At 38.5% G+C, this 27,686-nt stretch overlaps 1 protein-coding gene across 3 annotated transcripts in view; it reads right to left on the reverse strand.

Moving 5' to 3' along the window:
- LOC106068638 (integumentary mucin C.1-like) overlaps positions 1 to 27,686 on the reverse strand; it is a 56,879-nt gene that overhangs the window by 25,099 nt on the left and 4,094 nt on the right. For 2 of the 3 annotated variants that reach the window (XM_056022044.1, XM_056022046.1), the window contains exons 2-4: positions 12,909 to 13,020; positions 12,546 to 12,625; positions 10,934 to 11,072 (exon numbers count right to left, since the gene is read on the reverse strand). In XM_056022044.1, coding sequence (XP_055878019.1) covers positions 10,934 to 11,072; positions 12,546 to 12,625; positions 12,909 to 12,975 — 286 coding nt within the window. In that variant the 5' untranslated portion in view covers positions 12,976 to 13,020. Of the gene's footprint in view, positions 1 to 10,933; positions 11,073 to 12,545; positions 12,626 to 12,908; positions 13,021 to 15,661; positions 16,089 to 27,686 lie in introns of those variants that run through there. The other variant, XM_056022045.1, reaches the window with a different exon arrangement.

Here is a 27,686-nt window from a genome sequence, read left to right on the forward strand (position 1 = left end):
CCGAATTAAAAATGGAAGCCAAGCCGAAATACCTGGGAGTCACCCTGGACCCAAAGATGGGTTTGTCCGACCATGTGAGAACAGTGCGAGAGCAAGCGTCAGAGAGCCTTAAGGTAGTCAAGCGGTTAGCCACGATCAAGTGGGGGGGGGCCAAAGCGAACGTGTTACGGGCCCTCTACATTGGAGCGGTAAGGTCGAGGATGGAGTACTCGTCTCTTGCACAGGTCTATGCCTCACAAACGTCTCTAGCGGGGCTGGACTCAGTGCAGAACCAAGCAATTAGACTCATTTGTGGTGCATTTCGTACGACGCCAACTGCGGCATGTGAGGTCATGACAAATCTCCCACCACTGAGATTACGAAGGGAGCGAGCCGTTATGATCGCTTATGAAAAATTCAAACGGCTAGAAGAAGGCTGCCCGGTCAGGAGTCTGGTCGACAACTGGCAGGGCGGAAATCGGCTGAAACGGAACTCTTTCATGCACTCGGTGCGGGAATTGTCCAAAGAAGTCGAATTACCCCAGAACAGAGCAGCTCTCGCTCTGCATGGGGCTTCTTCTCCGGCGAATGCTCCTGGAGTCCCAGAGGTGAGGAAATCGCTGATTGACCCAGAAGTTAACAAGAAATGCACAAAAACTGTCCTACGAAACACTGCCAGGAAAACTGTCGCCCAGTACCCAGCTGACTCCATTAAAGTGTACACAGATGGTTCCACGAGAGAGAACCTCGGACAAAAAACCTCTGGGTATGGTGTGGTGGTTCGATTCCCTGGCTCGACTGAGAACGATGAGATTCTAGGTGCGTGTTCTGGCAGGAGTAATTACGTAGCTGAAATGGTTGCAATTCAAAATGCAGTAGAGTACATTGAAGAACGACTTAACGAGAAAACAGCACAACCCAGTCCTATTGTGCTATTTACAGACTCTCTGTCGAGCCTACAAGCCATTGAAAGCCCTGCTGATACGCTCCCGGAACCGATGGCAAAAACACTGGCGTGCGTGGGACGCCTCCAAGAAAAACACGAAAATCGGACGACATTCCAATACGTACCTGGACACGTGGATGTGGAAGGCAATGTGAAGGCTGACTTATTAGCCAAGCTCGGCACAAAACTGGACCCTGTGGACGAGCCACAGACTTTTGAGCAGGCGCGTGCGATAGTGGACGAATGGGCAAGAGATAAATGGTGCAAAAGCTGGGAGAACGGTAATACGGGAAGGGAAGTCTGGCAAAACTTAAAAGGGCCCTCAAAATCGGACGAATGGTGGCATCTAAATAGGGAAGAACAGGTGACAATCGCTAGGTACAGAACGGGACACTGTCCAATTGGTGCCTATTTTGCTAAATTTAAACCAAACTTCGACTCACGCTGCAGGCATTGTCAGGACGACGTCGAAACAGTTAACCACATCCTTTACGAGTGCGCAACACTACACCCCAAACATGGCCATTTGAGTGAAACAAAAGCTGGTTTGCATGAGGAGCTGGCTCTGTACGGAGACAGAGAAGCTTTGAGAAGAACTGCCGCTTTCCTTGTCCGTGTTATCAGAGAATAGAGTTCTCAACACGGTGCCCTAGTGCGATGAGACTTACACGGTCTGACTTATTTGAACAAACTGGTCAGTGTAAGGCTAGTCTAGACTACGTGTAGTCAGTCATGACAAGACAACCAAGTGATAGTGTTTGTTGTGTGTTGAGTGGTCAGGTGAGAAGATACACACTGCCGTGGTTAGTCAAGCATGTAAATCTCCTTTAACACGCATTTTTTTCTTTGCTTACAAGATCTAGATCTAACTGCATAGACGAAGATATATTTCTTTTACGAGAATGTAAACGTAACCACATGATCTACCGTTATACAATAAGTCAATAGATTAAATTAATAGGCATGTGTGACGTCACATAGAAACCCGATGATAGTCGTTTTGGATGCGCAGGAAAATTACGTCAGAAAAATATCAATTACTAAGTTATTAATAAAAACAAAATAATAATATATTCATTATCTGTAAATCAAAACACCTTGTCAAAACCATCGGAGTTTCCCTTTAATATCAATGTGTCGCGAATGCTGAATAATGCTGGGTTCGTGTGTCCACTTCACACGTAACGAACATGAATAGTGTACAAAGAAGAGTCGATCTTCAGCAGATAATAGAATATACTGCCCTTCTAATTGTTACACCAAAATATCCAACTTGAAATATAACTATATCCTCATAACCGCGGTATTACCATCACAAAAGAGATACAAGACACCAATGGCAAAGAAAAACAGACACAAACACTCTTTTGTTCCCCTGGCAATCAAATCATTAAATAAGAACAATCTGATATAAACTTTGTCACATGTAAATTATGAGTGAGTCTGGTGTGAATGTACACTTTGGCTTCTTATAGTTATAATGTTTTTTTATTTGGTGTAATGCACAAATTGTAAGACACATTTCCATATGGACAATAAAGATTATTATTATTATTATTATTATTATTACTAAATATACAAATTCTTTATAACACAACTTCACTACTAAAATGCGTCCACATCACAGCGGGTAGCAATAATCTTCAATAATATGTATACAGCTCTATGTACAGAAAACAACTATAAGAAATAATTGTACTGTCCCAAGTGACTTAAAGTTACTACTGTCTTCGACTGACCAAAGGTTACTACTGACTAAAAGTCAATTTAGTCATTCTTACTTCCCCTTTCTGATTCACGTGTTTTTCCCCTTCATGACCCGAGGTGAACATGTGACAGGCAATGTCAACCGAGACTGTGACGGCTTTTGTCTTCTGTTTAAGATGATAGAGTCTGAGTGAGACCAATAGCTATAGAAGGCATGAACACTGACCTGCGACGTCGCAACCTGTGGGCATTTCGACAGGTCGTGACATACAAAAAAAAAGCCAAATTATGGAACTAGATTTAAACAAGATTACAAAGGGAGTTTGTGTTGTCACACAAACTCAGAGGCGGCCCCGTCGAAGTCGGATCCGCCTTTTCGCAAGAAATATTCAAGACGTGATTTTGTTTTGATTGTCAAAAGTAATAATGTTTCAAAGATTCATTTGGCGTTGTAAAAATGTTGTTGTTTTTTATTCTGTAAAATGTTTTACATGTTTTGGATGTTCCTTCAAAGTTAAAGATAATTTACTTCCTTATCCAAATCTCCCGCTGGACGACGGGGGATGGCAGCGAGGGGGGTATGAAACCGGGACCGTCGAGATAATAAGTCATGCGCGCTAACCGCACGACCAGGCATTGTTGTTAACTTAATAAACAAACTAATAGCCTATTATCGACAAAGAGATATATTACATATTACGGCATTACAACTACCGGATATGTACAATATGTCAGACGAGCGATTTTTGAATTTTTTTTTATATTGATTTGTAATTGAAAAAAAACAAGAAAAGAACAAGGCATCGATCTTGTACTTCGACAACGTCTGCTCGATGTCAGAACACAGTTACCAACAGAGCTATTGTCATGTTCATTTAAATGGAACTAGAATGAGAATGTAGAATATTGTAGATCTACCTAAATTATACTTCTGATTAAGTACTCTTAAGATCTATATCTACTGGATCTAGATCTAAAATATAAATTTGGAATAATATAGATGTAATTTAGATAAGATTTATGTAAAAATAAGAGTAGATAATCTATTAATAGACTTAATGCAATATTAAATTTAAAAATAGTAGATTAGTTTTAGTATTTTTCAACATTGCAATATTGATCTAGACATTAGGAAATAAAAATCTACACTTTAAGTCTAGAAATTGAAATTATAGATCTTGATCTAGTCTAAATCATGGCTGCATGGTCGTGCGGTGTGCGCGCTGGACTGTCGTTTGGATTCATCGATGGTCCCAGGTTCAAATCCTGCCCGCTCCCATCCTCCGTCGTCTTTGGGAGGTTTGGACTACAACTCTGAAGGAACATCCGAAACATGCAAAACAACAAACATTCTAAATTAGACCCAGAAATTCTAGATCTAGAATCTATAATGATTTTAATTAGAATATAAATCTAAGAGTCAGATTACGAAGTTTAATAAACATTACTATACCGAGTTGTTTTAGCATTTCATTTGAAGAATTTATTCCATACTAGCCTGACATTACCAGCGGCCTGCGGGTCTTAGTTTGTGTTTACTAATTTAGTGGATTGGATTTAGATGTATGTTAAACTTAGCTAATGAGCCTTAAACTCCTTTCAAGTTTTTCTCTTTCGCTACGAAAATAAAATTAGTTGTGTGAAAATGGGTTTATCCGAAGCCGATACATTCATATCTATTAAAAACGAAAGGAGCAATAGATGAATAGGATATAAAGTACAATTAAAACGGGTTTACCCGATTCGTTAAATGAATGGTATAATAAGTAAGTCAGGACGTTCTGAATTCTCAGATATATGGAAGGAATTTATGTAAAAATGCTTTTGAAACACAAATTTGAAGGTTAATTTTATTAAATAATGAAATCAATAAACTATATTTTGTATTTTCATGTGTTAAAGTAAAAAACTATATGTGCAAAGTGAAGTTCTTAAAATAAGATCTAGATCTAAATCCTTTCGATCTTTTCTCATGTCAACATTGTAAACATGGCCTAGATCCATAAAATACTATAGCTGTAATAGAGTCGGTCAATTTGTTTTATTTATTAGAAGAGGGATTTCAAACAGTTACTTGGTTTTAGTAGATTTTTCATATAAAATTAGAAACATTTTTGGCGAAGATTTGTAAGAAAATTAAAGTAATGTAGGTCGATTTCTTTTTTAAAACAAAATCCGGAACATTCTTTACCGATTCAATAACTTATGTTTCGGCAAGAAAATTAACTGTAAAATAAGTCTAAAAGGTGATTTTCAATAATCGTTTCTAGTAAATTACTTTTATTATTTTAAAATCCTGCACTATTGTCAATATTTTGAAAAACTAAAGTCATTTGAAATAAATTTGTTTTAAGCTAAAAATACGAAACAATTTGATATCGATAAATAAACTATAGTGAAGTATTGTCAAAGAACATAAGTGCAACATTAGTCAATTATGCGATTTCAAACAATAATTTGACATAATTTATTTTTTATAAAACAATATCTGGAACAACTTTATAGTTAGTGAAATATAAATCAGTATAAAGATTTTCATTTAGCAGTTTTATGCTATTTACATTAAAAAAAACAGAACAACATATCGATGATCATGTGTTTTTGAAACGTTTAAGCATGAAAATTAAATTTAATACAAGTTAGAAGAGCAAACAAACATTCGTTGGCATTGAATTGTTTTTTGTTTTTTTACAAAACATCCGGAACAATCTATTATAGATTCTTAAAACTATTGCAATATTTTGGAAGGAACATTAAAGGTTAAATCAGATTTTCAATAGCCTTTAGTGTTGTTGGTTTTTTTTAAAATCTAAACGTGATGGACAGACCGACCAACAGACAAAACGCACAAAAATAAGCCTCTTTTATTCTGATGGGGGCACTAAACAAAAAATAAATAAAATCTGATTATTTTAAAAATTTTGAGAGAACTGATTAGTATTGAGTCTTGCAGCTACTTGTTACGCTAGAGCACAAAAGTCGGTGCATAAAAAGTCCATTTTAATAAATGTGCGTAATATTGTGTATTCTTAGCCTTTATAAACAAATATAAATGTTTTCTTTTAATTTTAGCAGATCGTTGACCAGAAAAACACCTTTAACTCATATTTATATCTGTTGTGAACATTTCTTGTACATTTGTACATTAATGTAATTGTCCTTTGGAAATCCGGAAGGAGCGCAACCTCTATACAAAACGTGTTGCAAGAAGATACGCTCTGTTCATACACACAAAAATGGAGGCTAGAAATAAACGCCTCCAAGACGGTCTATTCTCTGTTCACGCTCGGGACTGGCATTCTCAGGCAACCTTTCCAGCTCTATCTCAACGGAGTGGCTCTCAGAATGGAAAAGCTACTTAAGTACCTTTAACTTTAGATCGCAAACTAAAAATGTGTGAGCACATCCAGGATGTTGCAAGAAAGGCCTGGGGGAAACTTTGCATTGTGCGGAAGCTGGCATCCACGAAGTGGGGAGCCAGAGCAGACATGCTCCGATCACTGTTTTTAGGAGCAGTCCGATCACAGATAGACTCCAGCCTACCTGTGCAAATTTATGGCTCTAGGACTGCTCTTGAACAACTTGATAAAATACAGTCCCAAGCACTAAGATTTGTCTGTGGAACCTTTAGGACAAGCACAGTAAATGCTGCTGAAATATTGGCTAATGTAGGTCCACTGAACTTTAGTACGGAAAGGTCAGTACTGACCCGCTTTGAGCGGTATAAAAGGCTGAATGAATACCTCCCAGCTAGAAAACCAGTGGATGGTTGGAGATGCAGAAGACGTATTCAGATGCAGTCTTTTATGCATCATGCCACTAGACTATCTGATAAAGCTGGCCTCTCCACCAACCGACAAAACATTCAACGTTTTCATCCCCTTCCCCCTTGGTGTCGCCCAACGACCCCAGACATACGCTTGAAAATAGTAAACCCTAATGCCACTAAGCAAAGTCGTTCATCTAACGACCTTCAAATTTTAGCATTGGAGACCATTAATACCTTCAAGCCCAGTGCTATTTTTTGCATACACTGATGGGTCGGTATCGATAGATTCTGGAAGAGCAGGCTATGGAGCCTACATCGACTTTCTTGGCTCTCACTCAGTCAAAATCTTTGGACCATGTGGTAGTTTTTGCAGTTTCGATGCGGAGACCATGGCAGTCTGTGAAGCCTTAAAAGTAATTGACTCTCAACTCGGCGAGGGACATTTGAGGGCAACACAGATTGTTGTGGTCACTGTCTCAAAAGGCTTTGCAAAGCCCCGGACCATGGCCTCCCAATATCGACACTGTCATCATGGCTTCACACAACATAAAACAACGCTATGGCACCCCTGTAATAATGCAGTGGGTACCGAGTCACATAGGTGTGACTGGCAACACAATTGCAGACTCTTTGGCCCACCAGGGAGTGCAAATTCCACCCACTGAACAGGCTGTAAGTTTTCATCATGCTCTGCTATAATTAAAAAACAGAAACGGAAAAGTGGTTTGAGTGCTGGGACAAGTCCCAAAAAGCCCGTGGAGTCTGGGAGCGCATGAGGCGCCATGACCGCACTTTCCCGTGGTGGAGGCTGTCCAGGCCTGAGCAAGCTATTATAGCACAGTGCAGGACAGGCCATTGTCCTGTTGGCTCATATTTCTCGCGGCTATGGCCAAATTTTGATTCACGGTGCCCCCGCTGCGGGGAGGAAGAGGAAACCGTGCCTCATATTCTGTTTGACTGCCCCAGACTTGCTAACATCCGTCTAGACAGGTCTGAAAAACAAAAATTCTCGACATGTATGACGACATTTATGCACTACGCAAGACAGCAGGGTTTCTGTCCAGGGCTTTTGCAAGAGAGGATTTGACTTTGAGCCTCTCAAGCCCTCACTCAAATGGAGTTTGATGATGATGATGATGTATATTTTATAAATATATTTCACTTAGTGATACCGAAAATACACAAGAAATAGTCTTTCTTTGTTCACTTATTGTAACATTAACTCCCTTACATTTATGTAATTGTTTTAGAATTGGTGTATTTTTATGAAGGAAACGTTTGCATAATTAATTTTATAAACTAAAAGGTTTGCTTTCAGAAAACCAAAAGTAACCGTTGCACCTAAACTTTTCAAACAGCATCGCATGGTAAATAATATTTTTGTATTTTACTTCTTGTTTTCGAGATCTGAGTGTGACAGATGATATTTTGCACAAACCTAATTGCGGCTTTTCCCCTTACGGGCGGCGCTAAAAATTAAAAAAATTATTTTCAAACACGTTTGCATGTAATAAAGAGCAACATTCAAATTTAAATATATAATATCCATATCCTATAGGAAAATGAAGAAAAATACTCAACGCATAACAACTGGATTCATACTGCTCATGCTCGCAACTTTACCAAACGTTACAAAAATAATGAATAGAAATAGGACAAAAAAAATGTCCGGGTAGTCCGGGTTACACGTGTGTTTGCATTTGCATTTTTTTAAAGCTCAGTGTGAGTTTCTGTTCGTGTGTGCAGGTATGCGTGTGTGTGTGTGTATTTGATAATTGGCTTTCTATAAAAATAAACCAAATCATGTGACTAAACATGACAAAACATGTAACTAAACATGACTAAACATGTGACTAAACATGTGACTAAACATGACTAAACATGTGACTAAACATGACTAAACATGTGACTAAACATGTGACTAAACATGTGACTAAACATGACTAAACATGTGACTAAACATGACTAAACATGTGACTAAACATGTGACTAAACATGACTAAACATGTGACTAAACATGTGACTAAACATGACTAAACATGTGACTAAACATGACTAAACATGTGACTAAACATGTGACTAAACATGACTAAACATGTGACTAAACATGTGACTAAACATGACTAAACATGTGACTAAACATGTGACTAAACATGTGACTAAACATGACTAAACATGTGACTAAACATGACTAAAAATGACTAAACATGTGACTAAACATGACTAAACATGTGACTAAACATGTGACTAAACATGACTAAACATGACTAAACATGACTAAACATGTGACTAAACATGACTAAACATGTGACTAAACATGTGACTAAACATGTGACTAAACATGACTAAACATGTGACTAAACATGACTAAACATGACTAAACATGTGACTAAACATGACTAAACATGTGACTAAACATGTGACTAAACATGACTAAACATGACTAAACATGACTAAACATGACTAAACATGACTAAACATGTGACTAAACATGACTAAACATGTGACTAAACATGTGACTAAACATGACTAAACATGTGACTAAACATGTGACTAAACATGACTAAACATGTGACTAAAAATGACTAAACATGTGACTAAACATGTGACTAAACATGACTAAACATGTGACTAAACATGACTAAACATGTGACTAAACATGTGACTAAACATGACTAAACATGTGACTAAACATGTGACTAAACATGACTAAACATGACTAAACATGTGACTAAACATGTGACTAAACATGTGACTAAACATGTGACTAAACATGTGACTAAACATGACTAAACATGACTAAACATGTGACTAAACATGACTAAACATGACTAAACATGACTAAACATGTGACTAAACATGTGACTAAACATGACTAAACATGACTAAACATGTGACTAAACATGTGACTAAACATGTGACTAAACATGTGACTAAACATGACTAAACATGTGACTAAACATGTGACTAAACATGTGACTAAACATGACTAAACATGTGACTAAACTTGAGACTAAACATGTGACTAAACATGACTAAACATGTGACTAAACATGACTAAACATGTGACTAAACATGTGACTAAACATATGACTAAACATGTGACTAAACATGTGACTAAACATGTGACTAAACATGTGACTAAACATGTGACTAAACATGTGACTAAACATGGCTAAACATGTGACTAAACATGGGACTAAACATGTGACTAAACATGTGACTAAACATGTGACTAAACATGTGACTAAACATGTGACTAAACATGTGACTAAACATGTGACTAAACATGTGACTAAACATGACTAAACATGTGACTAGACATGACTAAACATGTGACTAAACATGTGACTAAACATGTGACTAAACATGTGACTAAACATGACTAAATTTGTGACTAAACATGACTAAACATGACTAAACATGTGACTAAACATGACTAAACATGTGACTAAGCATGTGACTAAACATGTGACTAAACATGTGACTAAACATGTGACTAAACATGTGACTAAACATGTGACTAAACATGACTAAACATGTGACTAAACATGACTAAACATGTGACTAAACATGTGACTAAACATGACTAAACATGTGACTAAACATGACTAAACATGTGACTAAACATGTGACTAAACATGTGACTAAACATGACTAAACATGTGACTAAACATGTTACTAAACATAACTAAACTTGTGACTAAACATGTGACTAAACATGTGACTAAACATGTGACTAAACATGTCTAAACATGTGACTAAACATGTGACTAAACATGTGACTAAACATGACTAAACATGTGACTAAACATATGACTAAACATGTGACTAAACATGTGACTAAACATGTGACTAAACATGACTAAACATGTGACTAAACATGTGACTAAACATATGACTAAACATGTGACTAAACATGACTAAACATGTGACTAAACATGTGATTAAACATGTGACTAAACATATGACTAAACATGTGACTAAACATGTGACTAAACATGTGACTAAACATGTGACTAAACATGTGACTAAACATGTGACTAAACATGTGACTAAACATGACTAAACATGTGACTAAACATGTGACTAAACATGTGACTAAACATGTGACTAAACATGACTAAACATGTGACTAAACATGTGACTAAACATGTGACTAAACATGTGACTAAACATGTGACTAAACATGTGACTAAACATGTGACTAAACATGTGACTAAACATGACTAAACATGTGACTAAACATGTGACTAAACATGTGACTAAACATGTGACTAAACATGACTAAACATGTGACTAAACATGTGACTAAACATGTGACTAAACATGTGACTAAACATGACTAAACATGTGACTAAACATGTGACTAAACATGTGACTAAACATGACTAAACATGTGACTAAACATGTGACTAAACATGTGGCTAAACATAACACAAAATGACATAAGATGACGTAAAAGTTTGGCATGAGATGACATGACAAGAAATAAAGATGCCATAACTTGACATACATGACAAAAGACCTACCATCACATTGTTTCAAATAGATATAGTCGCCATCTTCAGGATAATGTGCATCGGCTGTTGTCTTGTCGGCGAATCTACATCCGACATAAAAAATATAGGCCCAACATTCAGAGTCTGCCAGGCATTGATTGGCACATTCCTTGGAAAGAAGAAATGATAGTATCCGATTTGTAAATGTGTTATCATGTTTTAAAACTGTTTTTCATTCAACTTTATAACTCATGGAAATTACGAGGCCATCTAAAAAAATCAATAATCTAATTATTGGCACTAAACAGCAGACGCCGGACTAGTAATATCTAATCCTTTCTTTACCTTTACTTACCTATCTCTTAGTCTGTTGGATCGTTGGAGCACCTTGCAAGATTCGTCGACCGACTTTCTCCATTCCTCTCTGTCTATCGCCTTAGTTAGTACCTCTTTCAATGGCAGGCCCGTCCATTATTTTATGTTGTCCTCCCATCGCTTTCTCTGTCTCTTCTTCTTTTTCCTGGTACTGTTCCCTGAAGGAAGGTCTTTGCAAGCTCCGAAGACCTTGTAATATGACCATAGGTTTTTAACTTGAGTTTTATTTACGATAGTTAGCAGGTCATCATGGATTTTAATCGCTGCAGTAACCCTGTCTCTAATCTTTTGGTTTGTGATGCGGTCTAGGATCCTTCTGTAGCATCTCAATTCAATTTCTAGGATCCTCCTCTCTAGCTCTGCAGTCAGCGTCCAAAACTCACAAGCATATAAAAATGTGGCCATGACCAGCGAGCGCACCAGTCTGATTTTAGTGCCGAGGGCTAAGCCTTTGTGATACCATATTTTTATGTTTCAATGGTTGCTAATAAAAACGACAGCTTCTTTGTAAAATTGTATCAAAATAGATAGACAGATAGATAGATAGATAGACAGACAGACAGACAGATAGATAGATATATAGATAAATAGATAAATAGATAGATAGATAGATAGATAGATAGATAGATAGATAGATAGATAGATAGATAGATAGATAGATAGATAGATAGATAGATAGATAGACAGACAGATAGATAGATATATAGATAAATAGATAAATAGATAGATAGATAGATAGATAGATAGATAGATAGATAGATAGATAGATAGATAGATAGATAGATAGATAGATAGTCGTAACAGTACAGACTGGGCATTTCTTCATCTGTTCTCAGATCGAAAAACTATTTTCAAAAGGGGTGGCGGGGAAGCGAACAAAATTAGGGTCAGTTATTCATTGTACCACTGGGGCTCAGAACAGAACGGCCTTGCCAGTATTATTATTGTTTTATAATACTTGAACTAGCTTATTCTGTAAGAAGAAGGAGCACTTGTACAAATTTGTTCTAGTGTAAGGAGTAAGAAAAGTGCCTCTTCAAATCTATTACTGTATCATTTAACGTTACAACATTACAGTATCTTCAATTGTTATTTGTTTAATGTTTATTAGTTCAGAATCCCAAACGTACAATAGACTGTTGTGTCATTGGATTTCAGTCAGAAATAATTAGTGCATTTTAATAACCACACCCTGACAGCGCTGTCATATACAGATTGTGGCTCTATGTACATTCATTAAAATATTTCTTGATTACATAATACTTACAATGTCAGAACCATAATTTTTCTCTATCAAGTCGGCTTCTCTCATGTAAGTGTCACTCATTTTTTGCAAGCTGCATTGCCCTGGGAATAATGGACGAAACAGCTTTAAAGTTTAGACGTGAAGTATTAAACAAACAATATAATTTTATGCAAAGATTATATATATATATATATCACATAGATGTGACTGGCAACACCCAAGCAGTGGGCACCAAGTCACATAGGTGTGACTGGCCACTTGTAACACTCTTGTTGACTATTGCCCTTGGTACGATAAAAATGTGTGAAACTGTTCAAAGATAAAAAGAGTGTGTGTGTTATTAAAAGACCTACTTTAAAAGCACACGCAAACGCAAAGACTCACCTTTAGTCAAGTCTATAAAGCACAGGAAGCACATCAATGTAGAAAGTAAACTACTCCCGGTAGACATGTCAGTCAGGGGAAGTAATGACGACCTCCTACTTGTGCTGTTCTTCTGGAAAGAGAAGTGGATTTGGAGTCGATACAGAGAGGAATATCGTTTTCACTGAAAGTTAAACCTCATCTGTAAACAACTATGAAGAGACCATTGCATATTTCATCCTTAGACATCCAGAAGTTTTGAGTAAAGGGAGACAACGTTTTTAACCATTTCTTTAACCCGTTCAACCCTTTAAAAAAAGCGTAAATTCTATTATGTCACATGAGCGTTTCAACAAATTACAAATCCTTCGTGTAACCAATGTGCCCCCCCCCCCCATCTTCTGTAGGCTTTAATCAGCTCTGCAATTCTATGTCTTTGTGAGGTGCACACAAAACACACGAGAGCGTTGTTGTACGTTACTGCGCTCTATTCCCCTTTACTTCTCTTGATAATAACAGCCGACCATAGGGATGTCACCTTCATCTGAGTCCCCTCCCATGTGGGCATTAAGGGAAACGAAGCCGCAGACAGAGAAGCAAAGAGAGCCCTAAATCATGCACGAGACCTAAAGTGATCTTCTTTGGTGTCTGTGTTTTTATTTCTTACTAGCTGCCTACTCGTACGTCCACCTTGTCATCATCTTAAAACCACAAGCAAACAATTGGCAAAGTACAAAGAAAATACTTTTTAAAAAAAAGTTTGGACCAGTCATGTAATTAAATTTGTAATAGATCTAATCTAACTAGAAATATTTTATACCAATAGTTTTTGTTAAGCACTGTTTCATGCTTTTAGAGCTCTCAATATGCTATGATCCTATCACTTGTCAGGACCAGTTGGAAAGGGTGAGAAAGAACGGAGTATCTGGGCGATCGCTTTTTAAATGTATTTTTAAACAATAGAACAACCTGTTTTCAAACTTGTGGGCTTCTCAAGCCAAGTTGTAACCACTCTACTAGCGAAGAGTCTATGAATATGGAAGGTTTTATAGTTATCTATTGTTTCTATTTCATGTTTGTGCTCACTAAGTCTGAGACGGCAGCCAGGCATATACAAACTTTTGGACGGACAGACAGACACACAGACAGATAGAGTGAGTTGATATAAGTTATGTAAGAAATTAAAATGTATTTCCAGATGAACTTTCGCATGTTAATTAAGCTATTAAAGCCTCTTTCTAATATGGGGGGGGGGAATGATGATTGTTGGAGGAGAGGGGGAGGGGATTAATACGGACCGTCCTAAAGTACCCAGCAATATTTGGCCACCAGGTCAGAATATCAGAAGGTATAAGCTACAAGCTATCCGAATTCATACGAAATGTTCACTTGAAGTTTGATGGCCAGCGATCACTCACAACCTGAGCACAAGGTTCTTCTTGTTTGAATGCGACCAGCGTGAATATTATTATAACCCCCGCCATGCACACCGCCATCCAAGCTAGTGCACAAGTTTCGCACTGTTAGAGACTAGACTGAGAAGGATGTTGACATTAGGAAGAAGACAACAAAGCCCAGATCTAGAGCTTATGAAGAGGCTGAGTTCAAGGCGTTGTTCTATGTATTTGTGATGTCCCGTGGAAATTTATATTGCATAAAGTTGCCTCCCTTAAGTTATTACAATATTATGCAATTGTATACGTGTTAAGAAATTGGTGAATAATGCATGTTTATATTGTAATAACTGAAGTGAGGCAACTCAACGAGACATAGATGTTTATTTACACGACATCACAGGTACACAAAACAACATCTATCTTAGGCACAATCTCTCCATATTGGCTCTTTACTTGGGCGGAAATCGTTCTCCTCTTTTAATGTTGACATCCTTTCCAGACCATTCTATAACAGTGCGCACCTCTGTACTAGCCTGGATGGCGGTGCGCATGGCAGAGTTAAAACACTATTGTAGTCCGTGTTCTACTGGAAGAGAATATGATCGACTGCAAATGTAAATCTTCCTTCATGTTAAATTAATACAAGTAATAATAGGGAAGGGCATATTAAAGTAATTAAAAGAAAAGTTCCCCTTTCAGACGTTGCGATATATGGGGCAGACGATGTCAAGGCCAATTTGTTTCTGTGGCCCACGGTAAACGAGGGTGTCATTTGGCCAGCAAAACGACCAACCACCTTTACTTTTCCCCATATACTCAGGTACTCATTAGACCTGGGGGGGGGGGGAATCAGAGGCGCCCAAAGATCCCAAAATTTTAAATCCCAGTCTTCACCAAGATTCTACCCAGGACTCCCGGTTCAGAAGCCAAGTGCTTTACCACTCAGCCACCGCACCTCGGAGGGCCTATTAAGACGGGAAATAATTATTTTGTTTTTTTTTCTTTCAAGAATCTAAATACAGTTTGTAGCTTTAAAGAATTAAATGAGCCTCTTTAGTAAAGTACCCCCTACAGACCTTGTGATTTCTGAGGCAGATTATGTCATCTGTTTATGTGGCCAACGGTTAACGAGTGTATGGCCAGCACAACGATCAACTGTCAATATGATCCCCCAACAAATGTCAGGTTTACATCAGAGTTGGACGAACTCAAAGGCGCCCTAAAGTCCCGAAACTCGGCATCCCAGTCTTCACCTGTATTCAAACTCGAGACCCCTAGATTCTGAAGCCATTCGCTTAACCACTCAGCCACCACGCACCCAAGATGAGCCTCTTAATACTTCAAGATTTAGCTGTCATTTGTAAAAAAAAAAGTTACCCGAATTGAAAGGTAGACTATTTCGACATGTATTAAAGAACAATTATTGTCCAGCAACTTGTCAACTGGATGTCATTATTTGAAGAAGCAACAGTTCATGAACAAAACAAAAATTTAGAAATTTTGACTTTGAAGAAAAAAACATTTCGGCATGCCGCGGCTGATTGAAAGCCATTTATTCATTTATTTTATAAACGACCATTTTCGTCAAAATTCAGAAATCTGCACAAAGCTAAGACCATAAATGTTTTCATTTAGAATCAAATGTAGGACATTATGTTTCAAATTTCTGGTGATGATATAGCGAAAGCCACCGGTAGGCCCTATTCCCCTAATGAAGAAAAAAAACACATTTAAATATTTTCACTAGACTAAGTTACTAGTTTCACAAATTTCAATATTTTACCAAACACAAACTCACTGGTACCATTCACATATATACTGCATAATAAAATAAATTTAACCAAACACAGTAAATCAAAACGACTGCTACGGAAGAGTATCACATTATGGAAATAAAAGGCTTGAGATATTATAAAGACCATTGTCTGATCCCCCGCCATGGGAATTTTAAGTCAAGTGCATTCGAAGAGGGTGAAGCTTCACTGCACAGTAACACAATGACAAGAGTCGTGTCTCCTGACCGCGTGGGGAGATAACTCCATGAGCCAGCAGTGATATTGTCCTGCTTTTTATGTTGGCTGTTCCTCGTCGTTGAATTTCTTCCCCCTTGCACCTCTAGGAGAAGAAAAAAAGAACAGCGGGGGTAGAAGGAAGAGATTGTCATAGTTTTCAGTTCGAAGAATCCTAAGAGTTATTTCCCCTCAGCGTGACTTTTAAAAAGACATCGCGGTGTTCCCTTTTCAAATGCCACAAAGGGAGGTAACAATACAATTATCATTCCACAGTCTTCAGGAAACATTTACATTATCTCTTAATTCGTTCAGTGTTTGTTTAATGTCTAAGTTTTAAATTATTCAGTGTTTATTTAATGTCTAAGTCATCTGTAGTTCTAATCAATGCATCTCTTAGTCTAGTATCAAAAGTCAATCCTCAGCTTAAAGGCGAATAAATGAATGAAAGGATTATTGTCATTTAAAGTAAAAAAAAAATATATGAAACTAAAGGAGAATAACAAGAACATGTGCAGTACCTAAAGTTTCATGGTATCAATTAAACTGGAATAGTCATGTGATTTAATTTGTAATACATCTAGACTATTCTAGACTAACAACAATAAATCTATGCGATTAGAATTTTTTTTACCAATTGTTTTTGTGTAGCCCAATTTCGTGCTTTTAGCTTTCTCAATGTATTATAACCCTGTCACTGGACCACTTAGGAAAAGGGAGGGGGATAGAAAGGGGTTATCTATGTCAATGTTACTTTAATCGCTTTTTAATGATATAAAGTCACTCTTCTATACGTTAACAAATCTGCCAGCGAATGGCTTATGACAATAGAAAATTGTATAGTTATCTAAATTTAGCTTCAAACTTTAAAGCGGCCACCTACCAAGTATCAATGGGGCCTATTCAACTTATGCACATCAGGCACGTGCAACTTCTTTCCCTTATTTGAGATACCAAACGAAATAATTAATTGCCAATTGTTAATTAACTAATTGGTTAGTTTGTTGTTGTTTTTTACCGATTCTTGTTTTCTAAGGTAAAAGAAATTATTGTGCTAAATGTCAGCGTGATCAGAAATTGGTTGTGGGAAAAATAACGTGTACAAACGTTTACCAGACAGACAGACAGAGTCAGTTGACTTAAGCTTTTTAAAAAGATAAGCGAATTTAATTTTCTCGCAAATTAAATTAATTATAAATCAATATCTCCCTTTAACGACGATTCATTTCTATTAAATTAAAGCAATCGAGAAACAAGCAAAAGGTCAACGACACCTATTTTTTCAGAGCAATGTCTCAAGTCATTGCTCAAAAACCTAGCCACGCAAAGTCTTCTCCATTGTATCGTTCATATTTCCCCACATTTCACACACATGACTAACGACTTAATGTTACAGATTAGGAGCCTAGGGCTCATAACACAGAGCATTTCTCTGTCTTGAGTAGATCATCTTGAGACCAGTGATACTGATGAAGTAGTGGCACAGATCATCTTGAGACCAGTGATACTGATGTAGTAGTGGCACAGATCATCTTGAGACCAGTGATACTGATGTAGTAGTGGCACAGATCATCTTGAGACCAGTGATACTGATGTAGTAGTGGCACAGATCATCTTGAGACCAGTGATACTGATGAAGTAGTGTCACAGATCATCTTGAGACCAGTAATACTGATGTAGTAGTGGCACAGATCATCTTGAGACCAGTAATACTGATGAAGTAATGTCACAGATCATCTTGAGACCAGTAATACTGATGTAGTAGTGGCACAGATCATCTTGAGACCAGTGATACTGATGAAGTAGTGGCACAGATCATCTTGAGACCAGTAATACTGATGTAGTGGCACAGATCATCTTGAGACCAGTGATACTGATGTAGTGATACTGATGTAGTAGTGTCACAGATCATCTTGAGACCAGTGATACTGATGTAGTAGTGGCACAGATCATCTCGAGACCAGTGATACTGATAAAGTAGTGTCACAGATCATCTTGAGACCAGTGATACTGATGTAGTAGTGGCACAGATCATCTTGAGACCAGTAATACTGATGTAGTGGCACAGATCATCTTGAGACCAGTGATACTGAGGTAGTAGTGGCACAGATCATCTTGAGACCAGTGATACTGATGTAGTAGTGGCACAGATCATCTTGAGACCAGTGATACTGATGTAGTAGTGGCACAGAGCATCTTGAGACCAGTGATACTGATGTAGTAGTGGCACAGATCATCTTGAGACCAGTGATACTGATGTAGTAGTGTCACAGATCATCTTGAGACCAGTGATACTGATGTAGTAGTGGCACAGATCATCTTGAGACCAGTGATACTGATGTAGTAGTGGCACAGATCATCTTGAGACCAGTGATACTGATGTAGTAGTGGCACAGATCATCTTGAGACCAGTGATACTGATGAAGTAGTGGCACAGATCATCTTGAGACCAGTAATACTGATGTAGTGGCACAGATCATCTTGAGACCAGTGATACTGATGTAGTGATACTGATGTAGTAGTGTCACAGATCATCTTGAGACCAGTGATACTGATGTAGTAGTGGCACAGATCATCTCGAGACCAGTGATACTGATAAAGTAGTGTCACAGATCATCTTGAGACCAGTGATACTGATGTAGTAGTGGCACAGATCATCTTGAGACCAGTAATACTGATGTAGTGGCTGTGACAAGTCAAAAACTCGCTGTCAGAGTCACTCAAATTTATCACAGCATTAATTATTATTTTTCATTATTTATTTATTTTATTTTAATTATTTCCCCATCCAACCCCTAAATCATTCACCCGCCACACCTTTTCCTCTCTACCAGGCTAGACTTAGTCCACCACCTTGGAGAAAATTAGGCCAGTCCTTTCATTTATCTTCCCTTGACCGGGGCAAAGATACGCTCAGACCTTGATCTTATCGACAGGATGTCTGACAGCCGCGGTTGACACCACCTTGGTTTGAATGCAAGCTAATCCTCCCCCCCCCCCTTTTCTCACGTCTCTCTTTGATCTAAGAGATTACCCTGGTCAACACACCGCGTGATACTCCAAGGTGCGGCTCTTGTCGGATTTCACCCACGTGTAAGATAATTCTTAGCCTAGGACATTTCCGGTGTCCGCCCACACTTTTCAGGCATATATATATATAGTAAACCAACTCAAATCACCCTCTTTTTCTCATTCGAGCTGAGCTATCGAGTCTGGACTATATCACTCATTCTTTCTCCTAGAGGAATACCTGGTGCCTCCCTCAGGTGTCTGCCTATTTGCCTATTGGATCAATCACCTATTTGCTATCAAGAACTACTTGCCTATTGTCTATTTACCTGCCTATTCATTTGCTATTTGCCTACTGGCCTATCTATGTGCTTAGTGCTAATCAGCGCTGCACTTGCCTAGTTGCTATCAAGAATCACCTATTGCCTAGTTACTGGATCAACGATCCATTTACCTGCAGTTGAGCTCAGTGCTATTCAGCGCTGCATTTGCCTGCTGAGATCTACTCAACTCTACCACTTGGCGCTATCGGCATTGCCCGCCTATTCGACAGCCCACCTGTCAAGCTATTAGGTGCGACGTCCCTATAGACCAGATCTGTGTGAGACGTCATAGCTACGCCAACCCTCTGCAACTCACTGGACATATCCTGTCAACTACGCTGCCCACGGCAGATCAGCTCTGCCCGCAGTAACCTTGTGCCCACGGTATCCGGCCACCCGCCATACTGTGCCCACTACAGATACTAGAACTTGGGACTGAGACTCCACAAGAACTATATCGCCGGCGTCCCTCTATCCGCTAGAGCGCCACCTCCAGCTGCAGAACCTCAAGCCAGGACACAGCCAGCTGCGACATCAACAGGATAACCAGCTAAGTCAGAGGACAAAGTGACATACTCTCTTATTATGTGCAAGAGTGATGATTAAACATAGAATATACTAGAGATAGATGCAAACCCTCCCCCTTTTTATTATTATATGTATATTTATGTAAATAAATATCCCTTATTTTAACTTTTGTATCTATCTTTCATTGCCTTGTCTCGTTGCGTGTCTGCTCCCGATTCATATGCTGATAAGTGGGGGTGTGATAGCTTTAAAAATAATCATCCCCTAGACATTAAACGAGCCAAACACACATCAAATTCCCCCACCTGTCACAGTGGCACAGATCATCTTGAGACCAGTAATACTGATGTAGTGGCACAGATCATCTTGAGACCAGTGATACTGATGTAGTAGTGGCACAGATCATCTTGAGACCAGTGATACTGATGTAGTAGTGGCACAGATCATCTTGAGACCAGTGATACTGATGTAGAAGTGGCACAGATCATCTTGAGACCAGTGATACTGATGTAGTAGTGGCACAGATCATCTTGAGACCAGTGATACTGATGTAGTAGTGGCACAGATCATCTTGAGACCAATAATACTGATGAAGTAGTGGCACAGATCATCTTGAGACCAGTAATACTGATGAAGTAGTGGCACAGATCATCTTGAGACCAGTGATACTGATGTAGTAGTGGCACAGATCATCTTGAGACCAGTAATACTGATGAAGTAGTGGCACAGATCATCTTGAGACCAGTAATACTGATGTAGTAGTGGCACAGATCATCTTGAGACCAGTGATACTGATGTAGTAGTGGCACAGATCATCTTGAGACCAGTGATACTGATGTAGTAGTGGCACAGATCATCTTGAGACCAGTGATACTGATGTAGTAGTGGCACAGATCATCTTGAGACCAGTAATACTGATGTAGTGGCACAGAGCATCTTGAGACCAGTGATACTGATGTAGTAGTGGCACAGATCATCTTGAGACCAGTGATACTGATGTTGTAGTGGCACAGATCATCTTGAGACCAGTAATACTGATGAAGTAGTGGCACAGATCATCTTGAGACCAGTGATACTGATGTAGTAGTGGCACAGATCATCTTGAGACCAGTAATACTGATGAAGTAGTGGCACAGATCATCTTGAGACCAGTAGTACTGATGTAGTAGTGGCACAGATCATCTTGAGACCAGTGATACTGATGTAGTAGTGGCACAGATCATCTTGAGACCAGTGATACTGATGTAGTAGTGGCACAGATCATCTTGAGACCAGTGATACTGATGTAGTAGTGGCACAGATCATCTTGAGACCAGTGATACTGATGTAGTAGTGGCACAGATCATCTTGAGACCAGTAATACTGATGTAGTAGTGGCACAGATCATCTTGAGACCAGTAATACTGATGTAGTGGCACAGAGCATCTTGAGACCAGTGATACTGATGTAGTAGTGGCACAGATCATCTTGAGACCAGTGATACTGATGTAGTAGTGGCACAGATCATCTTGAGACCAGTGATACTGATGTAGTAGTGGCACAGATCATCTTGAGACCAGTAATACTGATGAAGTAGTGGCACAGATCATCTTGAGACCAGTAATACTGATGTAGTAGTGGCACAGATCATCTTGAGACCAGTAATACTGATGAAGTAGTGGCACAGATCATCTTGAGACCAGTAATACTGATGAAGTAGTGGCACAGATCATCTTGAGACCAGTAATACTGATGTAGTAGTGGCACAGAGCATCTTGAGACCAGTAATACTGATGAAGTAGTGGCACAAATCATCTTGAGACCAGTAATACTGATGTAGTAGTGGCACAAATCATCTTGAGACCAGTGATACTGATGTAGTAGTGGTACAAATCATCTTGAGACCAGTGATACTGATGTAGTAGTGGCACAGATCATCTTGAGACGAGTGATACTGATGTAGTAGTGGCACAGATCATCTTGAGACCAGTAATACTGATGAAGTAGTGGCAAAGATCATCTTGAGACCAGTAATACTGATGTAGTAGTGGCACAGATCATCTTGAGACCAGTAATACTGATGAAGTAGTGGCACAGATCATCTTGAGACCAGTAATACTGATGTAGTAGTGGCACAGATCATCTTGAGACCAGTAATACTGATGTTGTAGTGTCACAGATCATCTTGAGACCAGTGATACTGATGTAGTAGTGGCACAGATCATCTTGAGACCAGTGATACTGATGTTGTAGTGGCACAGATCATCTTGAGACCAGTGATACTGATGTAGTGATACTGATGTAGTAGTGTCACAGATCATCTTGAGACCAGTGATACTGATGTTGTAGTGGCACAGATCATCTTGAGACCAGTGATACTGATGTAGTGGCACAGATCATCTTGAGACCAGTGATACTGATGAAGTAGTGGCACAGAGCATCTTGAGACCAGTGATACTGATGTAGTAGTGACACAGATCATCTTGAGACCAGTAATACTGATGTAGTAGTGTCACAGATCATCTCGAGACCAGTGATAGTGATAAAGTAGTGTCACAGATCATCTTGAGACCAGTGATACTGATGTAGTAGTGGCACAGAGCATCTTGAGACCAGTGATACTGATGTAGTAGTGACACAGATCATCTCGAGACCAGTGATAGTGATAAAGTAGTGTCACAGATCATCTTGAGACCAGTGATACTGATGTAGTAGTGACACAGATCATCTTGAGACCAGTAATACTGATGAAGTAGTGGCACAGATCATCTTGAGACCAGTGATACTGATGTAGTAGTGGCACAGATCATCTCGAGACCAGTGATAGTGATAAAGTAGTGTCACAGATCATCTTGAGACCAGTGATACTGATGTAGTAGTGTCACAGATCATCTTGAGACCAGTGATACTGATGTAGTAGTGGCACAGATCATCTTGAGACCAGTGATACTGATGTAGTGGCACAGAGCATCTTGTGACCAGTGATACTGATGTAGTAATGTCACAGATCATCTTGAGACCAGTAATACTGATGTAGTAGTGGCACAGATCATATTGAGACCAGTGATACTGATGAAGTAGTGGCACAGATCATCTCGAGACCAGTGATACTGATGAAGTAGTGGCACAGATCATCTTGAGACCAGTGATACTGATGTAGTAGTGGCACAGATCATACTTAAACTTCACTTCGTCCTTCACCTTCACCTATCCGTAATTCTGTTGATCCGTTGGCGCACCACAAATGATCTGTCGACTTTCTTCCTCCATCCTTCTCTGTCTTTTGCCTTAAGTAGAATCTTTCCAGTGACAGGTTTGTCCACTCTTAAATGTTTTTTCCCATCGTTTTCTTTGTCTGGCTTTTCTGCTTTTTTCCTGGTACTGTTCCCTGAAGGAAGGTTCTTGCATACCCAGAGGACCTTGTAATATGTCCAATAAGGTTTATTTTGCGATTTTTTAAAATTATTATTGATTGTGTGACAAAATCGCCATTTCGATCCTGTTCCGATTTTCTAATTGTGATGCGGTCTTTGTATGATCCATCTATATAGTTTTAATTCCATTGCTAGGATCCTCCACTCTAGTTCTGCAGTTCGAAATTCGCAAGCACACAACAATGTGGCCGTGACCAAGAGGCGCATGATATTGGTGTCGAGGACTTTGCCTTTTTCTGTATTAATTATTTTGAGTTTTACAAGTGCTGCTATGGACCTACCTCTGAACACTGGCGAATACGGCAATAGCGATCGCATCACACTCGAATTTTGAGCGAATTTTATAGAGAAGCCTTTAGCTTGGAGACAAACTTAGAGACATTCCTGACTGAATTTAAGCCTTTAGCGAAACCAATCAAATCATAGCTTTCTATCTATCTATCTTTTAGGTCTATTTGTTTTTATTTAGTGCAACTTTCATGCTTATCGCATACTCAGCTCAATCACTTTGTGGACCCTTGTGGGGAGAGAAGGGTGAATCTGGGAGAATGTTTTCTGTGCTGCCTTTTCAAAAGGAAAGAACAAAAAAGAAAGTTGCTAGAATCTGAATCGAGGTCGACGTGCTTGCTACTGAAAAAGCTAAACTCCTTCCATCTACACTGTCACGTGAAAGTGGTTGAGTTTCTTTGCATGTTTTCTGTACACAGTCCACGTTTCTGAGGCATAGAGCAATGTACGGAGGATAGACCCCTAGGTTTGTATTTGTGATGATACCTCGTCTGTTCCAGACATTTTTACCAGTCTGCCATAGGATGCACTTGTCTTGGCGATACGCAGGTCAATCTTTCCGTTTCTGGAGAGTCTGCTGCCAAGATAGGTGAATCTGTCCACAGCATTTATATCATTTCCATTTATCTGGATGCTTGAAACCGAGTAAGCTTTCCCTGGAACAGGCAAATATAAAACTTCAGTCTTTTTTGTGTTAATGGTAAAGCCAAAGTCTGAGCATGCTCTTGAGAAGTCACTGACGATGCTCTGCAGATCGTTTTCAGAGCTGGCATTTAGGGTCAGCAAATAACAGGTCCCAGTTTACTGCTAGTTTTATTTTTGATTTCGCTTTGAGCCTCCTTGGATTGAATAGGCCACCATCAAATCTGTAGGTTAGATTTAAACCGTTGTTCTCTCTATCTGTGAATGCATCTGTCAGCATAGCAGAGAACATGATACTGGACAGCGAGGGTGCTAGGACACAGCCTTATTTTAACCCGTTTAATACTTCGAAGTGCTCTGAAAGTTCTCCATTCCTGAACACGAGCCTTCATGCCATTATGAAATAGTCTCACCATGAATATGAATTTTTGTGAACATCCATACTTTGACATGATTATCCAGAGTTCTTCACTGCTAACAGTGTCGAAAACTTTTGTTAGGTTGACATATATTTAGAAGAGGTCAGCATTTTGTTCTTGGCATTTTTCCAAGAGCTGCCTTGCCGCAAAAATCATGTCAATGGTTCCACGCTCTTTTCTGAAGCCGCGTTGGCTTTCTGGTAGTAGACCATGTTCTAGATTAATGCATGAACCGATTTAGTAGGATGCTTGCGAGGATTTTTCCCAGCAATAGAAAGAAGAGATATTCTTCTGTGATTGTCGCAGATTTCATGTTCGCTTGTATGGATGGACAATTGTGGCATCTTTAAAGTCTTTTTCCCACATAATTAAGAACAGCTCATGAAGTCTTTCAATCAGGGCTAATCCACGTTTTTTGTAGACCTCTGAGGGAACGGAGTCAGCTCCTGGGGTCTTTTCCACTTGCGAGCTGTTGAATGGCAAGATCGGTTTCTTTTAGCGTAAGAGGGGTCATCCATTTTTTTTATTTATTGGTACTTGCTGTAGTCTGTCTATGGCCGCTTCATTTATAATGGAAGGTGTATTGAGAACCTTTTCAAAGTGTTCGGCCGAGCATTTTAGGATTTTTTCCTTATCTGTCAATAGGATTGTCCCATCAGCATTTAGTAGAGGGGATGAGCCTGACTTTGTGGGTCCATAGACCTCGTTTATGGCATGGAAGAAGTTCTTCAAGTCGTGCTTGTCTGCAAGTTCTTGTATTGTTTCCACTTTCTTGCTAAGCCAAGTATTTTGTATTTGGCGTAACTGTTTTTGCACATTTTGCGAATGTTTGTGAATGCATCTTTGGTGGACTGGGAGTTTGGGTTGTTCAGATACAATTTATGGAGCTTGTGCTTTTCATATAATCGTTTTCTGATCTCAGTACTGTTTTCATTAAACCAGTCCTGATGCTTTCTCTCCATAGATCCGAGTATGCTTAATGCTGTGCTATAAATAGCTTCTTTGAATAGTTGCCAGATTTTATCTACATTTCATTCAGCTAAAGGGATGGACTTGAGGCAGTTCTCTATCGCATCTGTATGCTAGTCTGACCGTGTTTAGCCTTTTTAGGGGTTTAGATTTTTGCGGACGACTAACTAAAATTTATTATACAAATCGTGTGATTTCGCTTTTTTTTTATATTTTCCTTGAGGGGATTTCCAGACCGCCCCCTCCCTTTGATTTACCAGTGCACTAGAGTGTTATGTCCCAAGCAAATGTATCATCTTTTTTATCTGCACTGACACCAAGTTCAACCCTCTCAACCATATTTCCCGCGGTCATGTGACACACACAAGCTCCTCAAACACTTGCTTCAACCAGACTTCCACAGGGACCCATAAGTTGGAAACCAAGAGTCTTTTCATAAGACAAACAAAGATCCTGTCTTCTCTCTCTCTCTCTCTCTGTATTTTCATACAATATCTCTTACTTGTTTCTTTACAATACAACGTCTTCTTTGTTAAAAAAAGGATTTGCTTTTGAAAGACTTGGTGTAGTCGTGAAACTAACTTGAATTAAAAAAGATCTTCAGTAATAGAGAGTACAAAGAAACACTCGTAGATCTACTTTTCCCACCGGGCATTTGCACACAAAAATAATTCAACAAAAAAATCCCTTCTATTTTAATTTGTGCTGTGGGGTTGAAAGCTTAAAATGTATGGTTATTAGTACTAGGGGATGGTTTTAACTTTCTACCATTGTAAGTTGACATTTTCTTTTGGTTTTATTGTAATTTTATTTGTCAGTTTTATTACAAATGATGACTATTTAAAATAGATATTCTTACTAACATCTACATATATCAATAATTACTCTATAATTTTTATATGAATTTGTTTTTATATGAAAACCGTTTTCTTACAACAATCAAAGATGTGGCGTCTTGAAAGAAAACAAAATCGTTATTTTCAGTATCTTCATACTTCTTTATACTCCATTTATTAAATGTAACCTTTTGTCAAGACTGATTGTTTAATTTTTTGATTGATTCATGTTTTATCAGGTTCAGATAATAATTGAGCAAAATTTTAACATGATCAGAGAATGGGAAGTGAAAAAAAAAACGTTCCCAATTTTTACCATACAGACAGACAGAGTTAGTTAATGAGCTATGTTAAAAACAATAGCTGACATCTGATATTAGCCCAAACAGAACATAAAACAACAACATGGTTTCGATTTCAGGTTACAGGGCCACTTGTTCTCTGCATTCAAATAACACACTGGATATTCTGACTATTCGAAACATTAAGGAGTCATTCACAACGAAGGTCTAAATGGAGTCATCCAGAAAAAAGGTCACTTTTAATAGATAATGATGGATTAATAATACATTATTTTGTTTGATTTCAAAAATAGAGGAATAAATGCTATTAATAAAGGCTATCTTGCAGAAATTCAGATAAACAACCAAACATTAGACTAAGTGCAAGAATATAAATACCTAGGTACAACCATCAACAACAAACTGAAATGAAGTGATCACTGTCAAAACCTTTCCATCAAAATTTATCAACGGCTGTTCTATCTTAGACAGCTAAGAAAAATTTAAAACAACAAAACAATAATTAAACTTTTCTATACAGCAGCCATCAGCAGTCTAATTAACTTTGCCATTATCTGCTGGTATGATAACTTCACTGGCACAAAGATATAGACCAAATAGAATAATTTAAAAAGCATCATATATCACTCGAACACAGCCACTATCTCCTGAAGAACATTTTTAT

This window comes from Biomphalaria glabrata, chromosome 2 (assembly GCF_947242115.1).
Source record: "Biomphalaria glabrata chromosome 2, xgBioGlab47.1, whole genome shotgun sequence".
NCBI classification, from domain to species: Eukaryota; Metazoa; Mollusca; class Gastropoda; family Planorbidae; genus Biomphalaria; species Biomphalaria glabrata.